Source organism: Eucyclogobius newberryi, unplaced genomic scaffold (assembly GCF_026437365.1).
Source record: "Eucyclogobius newberryi isolate DKJ021-1_F unplaced genomic scaffold, fEucNew1.0.hap1 SCAF_5, whole genome shotgun sequence".
Taxonomy (NCBI): domain Eukaryota; kingdom Metazoa; phylum Chordata; class Actinopteri; order Gobiiformes; family Gobiidae; genus Eucyclogobius; species Eucyclogobius newberryi.
In genome coordinates, this window is record NW_027316167.1 from 10,836,130 (window position 1) to 10,851,218 (window position 15,089).

At 37.2% G+C, this 15,089-nt stretch overlaps 2 protein-coding genes across 2 annotated transcripts in view; one reads left to right on the forward strand and one right to left on the reverse strand.

Annotated features, from left to right (window-relative positions):
• The window catches only part of LOC140380978 (SHC-transforming protein 1-like), a 170,981-nt gene that overhangs the window by 16,071 nt on the left and 139,821 nt on the right, over positions 1–15,089 (forward strand). The window lies entirely within an intron of this gene.
• On the reverse strand, positions 939–13,684 carry fgf7 (fibroblast growth factor 7). The gene is made up of 3 exons (XM_072465150.1): positions 13,250–13,684; positions 3,086–3,192; positions 939–1,307 (listed from the first exon to the last, which is right to left on the reverse strand). The coding sequence occupies exons 1-3, from the start codon at positions 13,545–13,547 to the stop codon at positions 1,086–1,088; spliced, it is 627 nt and encodes a 208-aa protein (XP_072321251.1). The 5' UTR covers positions 13,548–13,684; the 3' UTR covers positions 939–1,085.

The window sequence follows — 15,089 nt, forward strand, 5'->3', positions numbered from 1 at the left end:
GATGGAACAGTATATTGTTGTATATATGTTGAGGGTCAAAACAAGGATGTTTATGACTCTTTACAGATACTAAATTGTTTATTTCTGCTATTTATTTGTTGCAATGCATCTTTTTGTCAATATTATTTGTTTAGAAAAGGGTTTATTTACTGCTTATTATCCTGATTATTGTGTCAGTAGTTTCAATATCATGATATTTTTCTGTGGCAATATATTGTGACAGCTTTTTGCTTTGCATGTTATAGGCATTAAACTTATCTAGCTTACATTTTTTCAACTATGGGTATTTTTGTTGTTGAAAACATGCATTCTTGGCGTCGCCTCTCCACAGACCTGCTCTGTAACTGGTGGTGTCACTCGCTTGTCTTCGAGAAGATAGATACGTTTAATCAAATAAACATTGGTGGAAGAAGTACACGGTTTTCTTACAAAAAGTTCAGATACAAGAGCAAAAAAATGTATCAAGTAAAAGTAACAAGTAAGAAAAAAGTTTATACCTATTAAAAGTATAAGGGTACATGTTTAATTTAGAGTAAAAAGTAACTGAGCAGATTTTTTGGGAAATGTGTTGAGCTAGAAAAAAATAAACTTTTTTTTTGATCAACATTTCTAGAATTTGTTAAACTATTTTACTGTTTATACAGTTTTATACTTTTGTACTGAAGCAGGATGTCACCATGAATGTGCTAAAACAACTCTCAACCCAAACAGAAAGTACTTTTTACTTTTCAGTCCTTCTCAAAAATGTAGAAGTAGAAAGCACAAAAACTTGCTCTCAAATGTAGTAAAACGTAAAAAGCATCCACTGCAATTTGTTCTTAAATAAAGCACAAATGCCTAAAAATGTTACTTAAGTACTACAGATCTTCTACTTTTGTACTTTGTTACTTTTTACCACTGCAATAATAAACAAAAGCATTTCTGCAAAGACAATCGAGTGGTGTTTCCTCCACCAGAAAAGTCTCATACTGCACCTTTAACTACTGTATAACAACGATTAGACTTTAGCTTAGAAAATATACACTTCTTACAACGTCCCTTTTACAATACGTCTGTACAAATGTAGTGGTGATAATAGTGTGTGGTTAAATCTGTTGTGTTTCTAGTCCTTCCGCCTTCTCGCGGCACTGCATCGGGATGAAATGCGAGGCGACGTGTTCCCTCCTGGTCTTCTTTCCTCTCACGGGACGACCCTTCTGAGACAGCGCTATGAACATCTGCTTTTTAGTCCACTTCACGGAGGAGTACGCGTTGAAGTAGTTTTCTAGGAACACCTCCTTAAAGTTGCAGTTATCGGAGTGGACTCTCTGTGAACGAAAAAAGACCTGATATGAGCAATTCAATAAAAGGAGCAGGATTCGCCGTTTTATTGGGATTACGTGGAATTACATGGACCATGAAGAAGAGAAAGGAGTTTGTTAGATTGCATTTTTTTACAAACAAATGTGCAGTTTACTTGTAGTTTTCTATTATTTTGATGTTTTAGAGAGTTTTTCCTTCTTGTCGACTAATTGTTGAACTGTCTTTAGTTGATCAATAATATTTTAGCCAATTACAGCCACATTTGTCATGAATACAAACTAATTTGAAAAGGGTGAAACAGCCGAAACTTGCAGGCATAACGTTATAAAGTTATGTTTTAGAACTTTTGTGAAGCGCTTGAACCTCAACCAAAACATTTAAAGGCACATTTCAGCATATTTTAATGGGTCTCTGTAATAACATTTGAAAGTTGGTGTTGTGATATTCATGTTTATCTATACTGTTCATATTCTGTCATTATTGTTTAAAATAATTTCACTGCTTAAGCAAGATGTAATCAATATTTTGCAAATAACTGGAGTTTTATTTTTGACCATGTTGGCGCCAACCTGGTTAAGTCTCAGTTTATTAGTCACATGTAGCTTTCCAAAAGATGCTTTTACTCATCATATTGTAATGAATACGGCCTGTGGCTCCAAACTCATCAAACTGTAACTTACAAAAACACTACAGGCTTTACCTGCAGTGAAACAGTCCTGCCACTAGAGGGCTACACGTGAATAGGCCTAGAAGTGACGCTACGCTAACATTTAGCAATTTTTTTACCTTTATTTGAATCCCAAATTTGTGGCCTTTAGTTTTCTGTTTATTGGCGCCATTTTGAGTTATTTTTGCTATTCAAAAGAGATTTAGTTTGGAATTGTTAAATGCTGCGTCAACGGGGCTAAACCCTTTGATAGTTTTATTTTGAATTTTATTTACGTTATTTTTTTTTTTAATATAAATCATGATATATACTAATGATAGCTGATTTCAAAACTTGCAGTTCTGTGCTCTTTTCAACAAGTCTATCTCTGCCCTTTGTGTTGTCGTTTGTCTGATTGGCCCGAAGTGTTGATGCCACCTTCAATTAGTTTGACAAATGCCATCTGCTTTGGTTTTTCGCCTCCAATAACAAACTACCGAAGCCTCCTGGGATCAAAAGTCAAACTCGAAAAGTCACAGAGGGTAAACTTGGGCCGGTTTTGGCCTTTTTTAATTAAACCATGTTGAGTTTTACATGACAGATAAACGCACAAATGTTAAAGTGGGACTTAACTGGGAAAAAAGTGGAAACACATTTGAAACGTTTTATTTTGTTATATCTGTATAAGTAATAATAGCTTTACATAAGCGTTTGTTTGATTAAAGACCTAAATGGCTTTTTTCAGCGACTAGGTTTGTCAGAAGTATCGAAAGTCAATGCTAAAACTAGTATTGAAACTAAATACTAATTTAGAACCCACTAAATACAGTTAAAACATTACATTAAATCAAATATCAGAATAGCAATGTTCGTATTAAATAAAATCATCAATATTAGCAGTTCGAAATTTAAATTAATTCAAAAAGATCATTATTATTATCATTGTAGTATCAAAATTGTGTATTGGGCCTGTTCCTTAGTATCGAGCATCGAGCCCTAAACTATTCTTAATTTACCTTGTGAATCAATAAAGTCCAGACTAATGTCCATTTGAACAAACACAGCACAATACATGCATTTCCCCATTAAAAAACATCTATATTTATCATTAGTTTCAAGAGGTGTTGTAGACTTTACCTTGGCTTGCAGTTGTCCAGCCTTGTTCATGCAGATATAATATTGACTCTTGACTCCTTTGATGGCCAGGATTCCCCCCTCCGAGATCGTCCGGATCTCCAGAATACCTGCAGACACAGACAAGGGCCCGATCAGACTCTTGTGTTCATTAATCTCCATGTGTCAGCGGCTGGAGAGGATCTTTCAGCAGGCTTTCCACAGCTTTGGTTTCGTGCGATTTTGGGGAAAATGGCAATTGGAGAGTTTCCCGCACTCGATTCCAGTAGATTTACAGGTTCATGTTCTGTTCTGCATTTTCGTTTGTGAGAAGATGTAGAGAATCCCACGCATCTCCTGGTTTATGTCCAGTCTAGTCCTGAGACGAAGCCTGCGTTAACACTTAACACAACACTTCTGAATTGGAACTAAACTGGGACAAACTCGGACTAAACCTGGAATAGACTTTGACTAAACTAGCTCCAGATCAAGGGTCAAACATCAGGACTAAACTGTGTGAATGCAGGTCCTTGTCTGGTCGTTGGTCCTGGTTTGAGTTGGACAATTTATTTGAACTAGATCATTTATTTATTTATTTGATTTAGATAATATCGTGAATGTTGTTGAAGAAATGCACAATTTGAATATCAAATACATCGTTTATAGTAAAACAAATGCTATTACAAGTGCTGATTAAACATAAAAAATAGGTAAATTGTGAACTTTCAAATACATTTCTGCACTTTTTTGATTGATTTTCCAGACATTTCACATGTGTCTGATAATCAAACACATAAGAGAAACACATTGACATATTGTTGTCGAAACGTTGAGATACAAAATATTGATACGTTCATTTTGATCAATATCGCCCAGCCCTCGTCCTGGTCCGTAGCTGGTCGAGTTCTGGGTCCGGGCCTTAGTCTAGGTCTGGGTGGGCCGTACAAAACTGCCACTGCCGCACATCTGTGAGGCAGATCAGAGTTCTCCCTGGAGACAAAAGGAACGACCTCCGCAATGAAACTTTGCACGCCACGTTTAGACCTTCAGCTCTGAGGGCAAAGACTGATGCAGGGAAGATAAAAGTACTGAACACGTTGATGATTATTAGGTCTTGCGCAATTTCTTTCAGCCTTTTTGTGCGTAAACCTTATAATTAAGGTTGGGAATCACAAAGTCCCTTATGATACGATATGATGAACAATACATGGCTTGCAATAATTACATTAATCGATCGATATAGGTTCATCACGGTCGAATCAAGAAAAACTGATGAAGAAGAAATACCGCCTAGAATAATATTAAAGTTAATAAATGTTTCGAAATAAGCAGTATTTGTGTTGTATTGTTAATGGAACAAGGATAAAACAATCTCTTTTTACTCAAAATAAGAAAAAGACAAGCGTTTTTAAATTTGAAATGAGGAGAAAATGCTGCTATGCTCTAAATAATAACAAATCGTACTCTATTGGCAAATCTTATTCTATGGAAGTCAAAATATACTACTTATATCAATCACTTCTGAACTTATTTAAGATTGTAAATGTTTCCAGTGTAGGGCAGATTTGTATTATTTTGCCAAATTTGAACTGACTACAAACTGATCCATAAAAGTACAACCCACAGTGGAGCCATGTTTGGTGTGCCTTCTTTGTGTTCAAATGAAGCTTTATGCTAATTCTTTAGACAGCTGTTTGGCCCCAAGAACAAAAAGGTGGCCTCTGCTGGAGATTTAAGGCCAATGCGCTAAAATATTGGTCTATCTCTGTGATTTATTTAACATCAATCACTTTAACAACAGTATTTCTTTACTAGTACCTGTACAAAGTTCATAAGAAAATATGTCACGTTTCTTTGTCGCACTAAATCATCAAAACCGTCAAACAGCTGTACACATTGTCATGTTTAGGATAAAAACAATCGTTTGTCAAAATCTTTACAGACTATGTTCAAAATCAGAGCTAGCCAACTCGAACTAAGAGGAACGGAGACGTTTTAGCAATATTTAGAACAAATACTATGAGATTTTGTTTATCTGTTAAAATCTATGGAACAGTTTTATAGATGAACTTAAATCATGTATAACTCTTCCACTTTAAAAAGAAGCTTAAATGTATATTAGTATTCTGAGTCTCAGTTTGTAACAATATTCTACTCTTTCTGCATGCTAAGTGTTTCTGGAAAAAATGGCACTTCTACCAATTTCAGTTGTGTCCATGGGCACGACACTTCACTGTTACTCAATGAATGTATTAGTTTGATTTACAATAGCAGTCACAACCTCTGCAGTTTGTCCCAGGGCAGCAATGGCTATAAAAATGGAATAACCGGCCAAGATTGTGACAAAAGTGACGGTATTTTTTAACCTTTTAATCTTTAATTTTTTTTTTGTTCAATTTTTTGTTTATTTATTAACCTTTATTAAACCAGATAAGAACCCATTGAGATCGAGACCTATTTTTTAAGGACAAATTTAAGTTTTTGAAAAATATCTCATCAGCATGTTCCTTATATTGGACAGATCTATGGTTGTTTTTCAAGGTATTTTTGAGCAATAAAACGCCTACAATTCAACAAATAGACATGATAGGCAAAGATAGACATGTTAAAAGCCATACTTAGGAACATTCCTTTTTATAAATATACCTTTTTCAAATAGCAGTTTAAAGTTGCTTCTTAAATTACTGCTACAACGGGAAGAGTGAAGTGACACTAACTCTCCATAGAAGCCCTTCATCTCCTTTTTTTAAAGTTTTTTTACGTTTTACAGTCCTCATAATTTTTCCTGAAAATCTAACCCGGGACACGTGTGCGCGGTGAAAGCTCTGTCGAGAGAGGTTTCCGCGGTTACAATGATTTCCTATGGCAGACCTTTATTACACAGGTTTCAGATGACATCGCAGCAGTCACTCTTGCGGTTTCAGTCAAATGGAGTCTGGTAAATCCAACATATTTGTGTTCGGATAAGTCTACAGTCTTCCAAATGTACATTGACATGGAATATTATTGTGTAAAGATCTCATATTTTTCAATAGGAAGACGACGATGGAAGCTAATGAGCTTTCCCATGATAAATAAAGAAATATATAAGCAAGTTTATACGTTTTTATATATCTTATTTATTTTAAATCTTGTTGGTGATTTCTAATGAAAATGCTTAATAAAATAACCACATTATCGTATTGTTGTTGAGCTTCGTGTTATATAATGGCTTCCTAATGTCATTATGCTATTTGTCTCCTTATAATGTGATCAATGGGAATATAGCCATATTTCCACTGGTTCACTTGCTGTTCTAAGATGTTTTATGTGGCTTCCTTTTGTCCCCCTGGAATGCAGATTAATCACAATTTATCGATTATTTGAAAAATCGTCAGCTAATTTAGCAATCAAATAATCATTAGCTCATCTGTAGATGGGTTCGAAAACATGTCATGAGCTGAGAAAAGAAGTTTTATGACTCAAATTTTGCCGCAAATGCCTGAAAAAGACACGGAAAATGTGTAAATTGAATGTATTTTGTCCATATGTCCAGGATCCTCAAACGGCTTCACTTCACTGGTTAATCTGGGTCAAATTCAGTGACTTCTACGTTCCAAACATCTAATCTGATCAATTAATCAAAAGAATATGCGAAATGATTGTTAGTTGCAGCTCTACCTGGAGAGAACGGAGACTCGGGTGACCACAAAACAGTAAAAAAGCAGCTACAAACAGAAAATAAAGATTTCTCGCCAAACGCCGCCATGATCTCGTGATAAACCGTCGTATTTCCAGTGATGATAACTCGACAGACTTAACCGTGGCTTATGGTTGTTCCCATGGTTTTAATCATGTTAATTTATGGCACACTATAATGTACAATGTTTGTTTTTTATACTGCACTGCTCGTACTATGGCTTCCAATAGTTTTAGTTTGTCTTAACGATGTCACGATTAATCAGTGGATAATAATAATAATAATGGATAATGGTGATTATTCAAGTAAGATAAGATAAGAATAAACTTTATTGTCCTCTGAGGGAAATTTGTCTTGGACTCAGTTGACATTAGCGATGTCACGATGTCAAATTTTAGAGTTACGATTATTGTGAGGGGAAAAAACATCATGATTTCACGATTATTCACGATTAAGACAGCCAGATAAAACAAGTTATTTACATTTAAGTTTATTTTTTGGGCTAGTTTAGAGGCTGGTTTGGATGCTGGTTTGGATGCTGGTTTGGAGGCTGGTTTGGAGGCTGGTTTAGAGGCTGGTTTAGAGGCTGGTTTAGAGGCTGGTTTAGAGGCTGGTTTAGAGGCTGGTTTAGAGGCTGGTTTAGAGGCTGGTTTGGAGGCTGGTTTAGAGGCTGTTTTTTTTGGTTGTTGCGAATATTGATTGTATCTCTTCTCACGATGATTAAAACATGAAACACTGATACTGTGACATCCTGCCGTTTGTTTCCTGATAATGTGAGTGATCCTACGGTATGTTTAATATTTTCTTACTGCACTTTATAATGGTCTATTCTATGGCGTTTGTCTGCTGATTGTGTTCTCCTCTGGCAGCTCTTTAGGCCTGACGGCAGAGGAAGCGCTCCATTAGGGCCCTTCTCTCTGACACTGAGCAGAGCCTCGTCCCGGCCAGATCACAAACAGATGCTGTCGTCCGATGCAGGAATGTTGTTTGTGCGGCGCACTAATATTTCTGCCCTTTAAGGCTTCTTATAATGGATCAGTGATACCTGGAAACGCGCCCGCTTTCGTAACATTTAAGTTCAGGAGCTTTAGAGAAAGAAAAATGCAGGTTTAGCCTCTGCATCGGCGACTTACCAACAGATCTGTTGTTGGAGTTGAGTAAATATAGAAGCAGTGGCTGTAGTGAACAATTGTGCCCAAGTAAGAGTATCGTTAGTTCAAAATAATATTATTACCCAAGTGGAAGTGCAAAGTCGGGATTAAAGACAGAATAAAAAGTATTTGGAGAAATCAAGAGTCATTGTCAGGACGTAACATCTGATTCATATTTTGAAAAAGAAGAAGTACAAAACAACTAAATGTTGTCACTGGTAGACTTTACTCACAATGGATAAAACTAACCAAAACTTTGACTCAAGTAAGAGTAAGTACCTGCCAAACACGCAAGTAGAAGTAAAAACAGTGTCTGGAGTGGTTCAAATTCTTTAAAAACCTATAGTTACATAACTGAGTACTTCCTCCAATCATTCAACTTAATTTTCACAAAGAGGCTTTTTTAGACATATATAGTCCTCAGAGACCACTCTTCAACACATTTATTCACCAGACAATCGAGCCAAGGAAGGTGAAGTGACTGGAATTGACAAACCACCAACATGACATGATCACTATCCAGATAGTTTGTACTGGGCATTATCCCTCTGTCCCTCCTCCTCACAGCCCCCATAACGCATACTGTTGATTCTTTAGTCATTATAATTCAGATAACTAGTATATTGCCAATTATAACTTGTTTTGATGATAATGATGGACATCTTTTATTCAAATATTATTCAATTCTACATTTCTTTTTAGTCTAAAATCATTCCAAGGTACTCACATGCCCCCAGGGGTCCCCGAACCTCTGACTGGGAAACACTGAGGGACTATACAATCTTGTGTTGCAATTTAAAAACAGCAGGCAGCAATTATTTGACGAATTATGTCCGAATGATCCCACTTAAGCTTTACACAAGATCAAATTTTTACCAGTCCTTCAATAAATAAAAATAAACGCATTCACAGGAGTGTCTTACAAAAAAAATCCAAATACTACTATCACTACTTCATCAGTATAATGCGTGTTACTGTAAAAGAAGCCATGTATAAAATAGATCAAAGTCTGACAACTGCTTATCCCGGGGCTGTTTACGAGATCAATGCAGTGCAAATGCCAAATTCATAAATTCAAAAGACCAAATACGACCAAACAAGCCAAGACTCATTGCTCATGTCTTTGCATCTGTAAAACATACCATTTATTCATCAGTAGAAGGAAAAAGCAAGGTTTTGTTCAATTTCCAAGTAACGTTTTGTATATGATTGAACAAAAAAATATATTAAATCGTCCATGAACGCATCTCTGCTCTCACGCAACAATAACAGATTTCACAGTTAAATGATTTCTACTTTTGGACTAAATTAAGGAGCAGATTTTTCATCCCATGTCCTGGTTTTGATCTCAGCTTGATGACTTTGTTTTGAACTTCTGCTTTTGCCTTTTGCTTTCTTTCTGATTTAGTTCAACAATAAAAAAAACTAAAACTTTCCATTGACTTCACTGTAAATTTCCATCTGACTGATTGCTCTGTTTTTCTGTTTGGTCGTTGCTAAAAAGCAGATCTTAAGCACTGATTATCTAACATTGGATTATGTAACTCAGTGAAGAAAAACTGTGTTAAAATTGTAGCGATGACAGCGTTTGTCCCATTCTGCTTTATGTCAACAGTTTGTCTTTGGCCTTTTGGAGGGATAATAGAGATGATCTATGTTTTCGTCTGTAATAACTGCATCTCGAGACTAAAACCGACCTATAGTCGAGTGATCTAAGCAAGAAAATAATAAATCAATCAAAAAGGCAACACATAGAAGTGCTTTTCTCACTTCAAGATAATACAATAATACAATACTTTACAGAAAGAATAGAAATACATAAAATACAAACATTTTAATGACATAACAGAGTTTACAAGGCACACTCTTACTTTATTTATGAATTGGGCTTTACCTATTACCTTCTCTTTTTTAAGAATAAACAATAAGTAAAAGTGATATTGCTGTGCCAAACCAATCTAGTTTGCATTTATTTATTTATCCAAACACATGTATTCTTGCCTCTCCACATAAACAGGGTCTCATTTATAAAACCTTGCGTGGAATTCTTTCTAAAACTGTGCGTACGGACAAAACACAAACTAGTTCCAACAAAAACTCCTCAAACTTGCTCACTTTTCATCAGTCTGAGCACCAATTCCTTGTTACCTCATCTCTGAAACCCCCAAACACGCAACATTTACTTAACTTACCAAGTTACACAGTGCGCCTTCAAGTATGGCTATTTTTGCTCTCATCACCATAGAAACCAACAAAAAATATGTAGATCGACACAAATCTGCGACCGAAACGGAAAGCTTTGGGAGTATTCAGAAAATCCCTAATATCCCTCTAGTTTCCCTTCACTGTTCATTCCTGCAGGCTAAACCGTGTAGATTTATGGCATACATATTTCACCCGCAGCATTGTCTTCAAAGGCTCTCGGTCTGAACCCTGGATGCTTCTCTCATGCTATTGTCAGCCACATGTGGGTGTATCAATTCTGCCGTTTCCCGCTGCCAGTTGTTGCACAAGTCCCTTTCCCATCGAAATTTGAGGCATTTTTCCTGTTCGTGCCAGCTTTCCTGCCCCGGCCGCACGCTCTGATCGGCGGAAATGATAAGTGTCCAAAAACATCCGCGCCGCAGCATCAAAATAAAAGGACGAGCTACAAATATGTTGGAGAAAATAGCCCATGTAACTCAGATAAGCCAGAGTTAGTACATGAGTTTGTGCTATGTTTATCCTGCTGCTGCTGGTGCTGACTCACGGTGACTGCTGGGAGGCATCACCATACATTTTACCAACACAATGATATGTTACGCATTATATTTACAACTAGACATGACAAAAAGAGGTGTTCGAACCATCTTTTAGTGGATTTTTCTTCTTAAATACTTTTGAAAACGAATCCGGTTACTCCTTCTAAATCTAATTGTATGATTACACTGAGTACTCATTTCAAAAGTTAGATTACTGATTACTACTAGACGATAATTAATACATCATCTTATCGCGTGCACATTTTTAGATTTTTTGAACACTATTTTGTTTGGTGCAGTGACACTTGAGCTGCAGAGGGATATGGACACTAAGAAACAACTGGAGTGTTTTGTTCTGCTATTTAGTCATTGCAGCCCATGTATTTGTGACGGTTTTAGAAAAGAGTTTAGTGGGATTATCCAGCTTTAGAGTATTATGTCAGTGGTGTTAAGTAGTATCAGTATTGTCATTTAGCGTGATGTTTTCGGAAGCACTTCAAAACGTAACATGGCGGCAGGCGTGATTACCACAAGTGACTTTGAAACATACGACTCCAGCCATTTGACCTAATTTCAGATCAACAGCAGCAGCCGAGGCGACGCATGCAATAAATCAAGTTGTATTTTTTTTTAGTTTGCGTCCGTCTCCAAAAACTGCAAATGTACTCCTTCTTAAAACTAGAAAAATACAGTTGAGGCAAAACATACTTGAAATAGGTAAAATCATTTGCCAGGGCATTAAGTGAATTCTTGAAATAAGATTAATAATCTTACTTACGGGTAGTTGGCATTTATTTAGTGGAATTTAGCCCTTAAAACAAGATGAGTCTAGATTTAAGTGAATAAATCTTGATTAGATTGTGTGATACCTGTAGGGCAAGTAACTAATTCTAATTTGACTATAGACTTGTTCCACAGCGAGTCTGACTCAGCCCCGGTCGTGGCGTCTCTCTCCCGTCACTCGACTCTATTACAGGGTCTTTTTTGGCCGGTATTGAAAGTTGAAAAGGCCAGAGTCACCACCTGCTGCGTGTTCCCGATCTGCTGCCCTCCTCGACATCACTTTGTCCAGTCACACCTCGCGCTCTCGCAGCCACATGCGTCCGGTTCCTGGCAGAGTGACTCAGAAATGAAGCGCACAGGGATTAATGCGAGCGATAAAATCAAAATGAAGATGTGGGATTATTTATAGACGAGCGTGGGGGAAAGCCTGTCCATGAAGCAATCAGATACTTAGATGACTGGGATGTAGTTTGAGTGTTAAATCTGTCTTAAATGCTAAAAGGATCTGTAGGATTCTGTCAAATTTCTAAGGCTGCAACTAACACAGAAGTCACGTGATGAAAGGTTTTTACTGAATTTGACCCAGATTCAGTAAAAACTCAAGCCGTTTGAGGATCCCGGTGGAGCACATTTATGGACAAAAGAGTCATCAAATACACTGAAATTACACATTTTCCGTATAATTTTTATGACATTGTGCTCACAAAAATTTGAGCTCATGGCACGTTTTAGAACCTATATACAGACCAGTTAACGATTGTTTGATTACTAAATTAGTTGACCATTTTTTAAATCATCGATTAGTTGCAATCAATCGATCAACTTGTTGCAGCCCTAGGGCGTTTCTAAGGCAAAACAACACTTAATACTCCCAAATCTTGTAAAGATTGTGGATGGATTTTTAAGCTTATAGATTTATATTCTGATCTGGCATAAATTTGAAATTTGAACATTGAATTGAACATTTTTCATTCACGGCACTCTCTCTTAGTTGTGCTAAACTAGTGATACTTACTTTTATTGCCATAACAGCCTATGACAGTCGCACTTACACTTTTTTCTATTTATATTTCACCTTTATTTAACTGAGAAATGTTACTAATGATGCAGCACAGATCAGTCATAACACATTTAGAGTCACAAAGCATAAACCAAGCAGTAGATCCAATTTCCAAACCTCTCAGCATTGATTTAAACTCAAAAATCAACAACGATAGCAAAGTCGGTTTGCGCTCTTGCCTCCCAAGAAGGAGATCATGGACCAGACCAGCGTCACATGACCTCTCTGGGTGGAGTCTGCATGTTCTCCCCGTGTTACCGTGGGTTCTCTCCAGGTTCTCCGGCTCCTCCCACCGTCCAAAGACATGCATGTGTTAGGCAAAATTGGTGACTCTAAATTGGCCCTAGTGAATGAATGTGAGAGTGAATTAATGTCTATGTCTCTGTGTTGACCCTGCGACGGGTTGGCCACTGTCCAGGGTGTCCCCCGCCTAAGGCCCAAAGTCACTGGGACCTCGACCCGGAAAGGGAACAAGCGGTAGAAAATGAATGAATTGGAATCAATTATTGTGCAAATTATTCCAGGTAAACGGTGAAAAATGCAAATTGAGACTTTTTAAAAATGTATCCAAATAAACTTTGTGATTTGGAGACAAATACCTCTAGTTAAGAGAATATCTACAAACAAGTGTAATCTACAGGAAAATCAGAAGCGGTTTATTCTTTTTGGTTTCAGATAACAATTACGATAATCAAAATACGAATACAGTTATATTTTAAGTCGACTTGTCACAATTAGTCGATTAATGGCTGTAATCACACAAACATCTCTTACTGTAGCAGTTGGTAGGGTCCTGCGTCCCCGTGATGTTTCCGCCGTCGTCGATGGAGAGGAACCACTGCGTGCGGCTGAAGAGCTGCCGGATCCTCACGTCTCCGCCCTCCATGTACCGGTAGTCGTAGTTTCGAGTGTGCCGCTCGTGCTTGGAGCAGTTCATGATGGCCGCCAGTTGCTCGGGGCTGCAGTCAGTGGAGCCCAGGTGCACGCTGCCCAACAGGAACAGAGCATGGAGGTACAGGCCCGAAAACACGCGCTGGAGCTTCCATGTCTGCATCCATTTGCGCATTATCATACGGTGCAGTGGGGGTCATCGAGAAGCATACTGGAAATCAGCCTATGTCCTCTGGTGTGGTTTGACCCTTTGACCCCCCAGGAAGTAAATGTAGTCTGACTGATTAGCCTGCTTCTGTTTGCAGCGTCCTAATTGACTAATGGGAAAGTCAGAGAAAAGATGTAAGTATCAGCATGGAGTTTCTTGCTCTTATTTACATTTGCACTCCTGGTTTAGTTCTTGATTCGTCTTGGTTTAGTCCTGGTTTATTTTTGCTTTAGTCCTGGTTTACGACAGATAACCAAGAATGTAATCCAAAAATCGCAAAGCCACAGTTGCAATTCCAGATTTAGACCTGGTTTAGTCCTTGATTTATCCCGATACAGCCTTGAATCAAAGTCCTAGTTTAGTTTTAAAAATATATATATATTTATTAACTTCCTTATTCCTTGTTCTAGACCTGGGTTAGCGTCTTTTAGTCTTGTGAAGATTATGTGTTGAAAGCAAAAGTTCTACCGGATCTAAAAAAAAAAAAGGCTGTGATTGTTCTCAAAATCACAAAAAAACTGACTCTGAAACGATGCTGAGTGTCTCTGTTAGTCTGCTGCGTTATTCCAGCAGGTTATCCCAAGGTCATATTCCAATTTGGGACGTCATAATAATCCGATTCGGGAGCGGTAACCCAATACGTCACTAGAAGGAATGCAGGAGACATGTGTTATTCTGTGGTAAACAAAAGCTCTGATCGTGTTACTGCCACAGAGAAAACATGTCCCAACATTCACACATGGATTCACACGCAACACGCTGGCAATGGGACATCAGACATGCAACAACTCACAAAGCAATAGTATATCATTTTCAGATGTCAAATCAATAGAGTCGAATATGATACACTGATTTAGGGCAAAGCAGTACTGCACATGGGTGTTATTTTAGTTTAATGTGTCATAAAAACATTTTGATCAGTAATCTTAAGGGAAAGATACTGCTGGTCGCAATCCCTTTTTGAAATGAAAAAACAACCAAGAAAGAAAGAAATTGTGATAGGAAATAGACTCTTTTGTCATTTGCTTTGGTATAGGAGCCATTAGGATTACAAAAAGGTGTAATTCTGATGTGATTTGCTCATTATTCAGTCTTTTTGGTAGTAACTAAAAACACTCTCTCATTTTCAGATTTCAAAAGGAAGTTTGTATGTTTTATATTGCCACTTCAGTCACAGAAATGCATGGTTAAGTCTCTGTGATGTAGCTATTCATTTTGTCTGTTTCACATTGTCTGATACAAGCAAAAAAAGTCATTTAAACCTAAATGTTACACCTTTTCTAATTTACTTTTACGCTGAAATTTTATATTTTGCATTTTTATATTGTCTAATTTATTTTTGAGCAATTTGAAAATGTAAACAAATGATGTAGTATTCCAAATAGTGTAGGTTTTTGTGTATTTTTACATTGAAATATTACTCTTGCAGTCCATAAAACTGTCCCAACTTCTACCAATTCCAACATTCCACAATTACCACTCTAAATCTCCCATATTACCCCATGTGGGACAGTA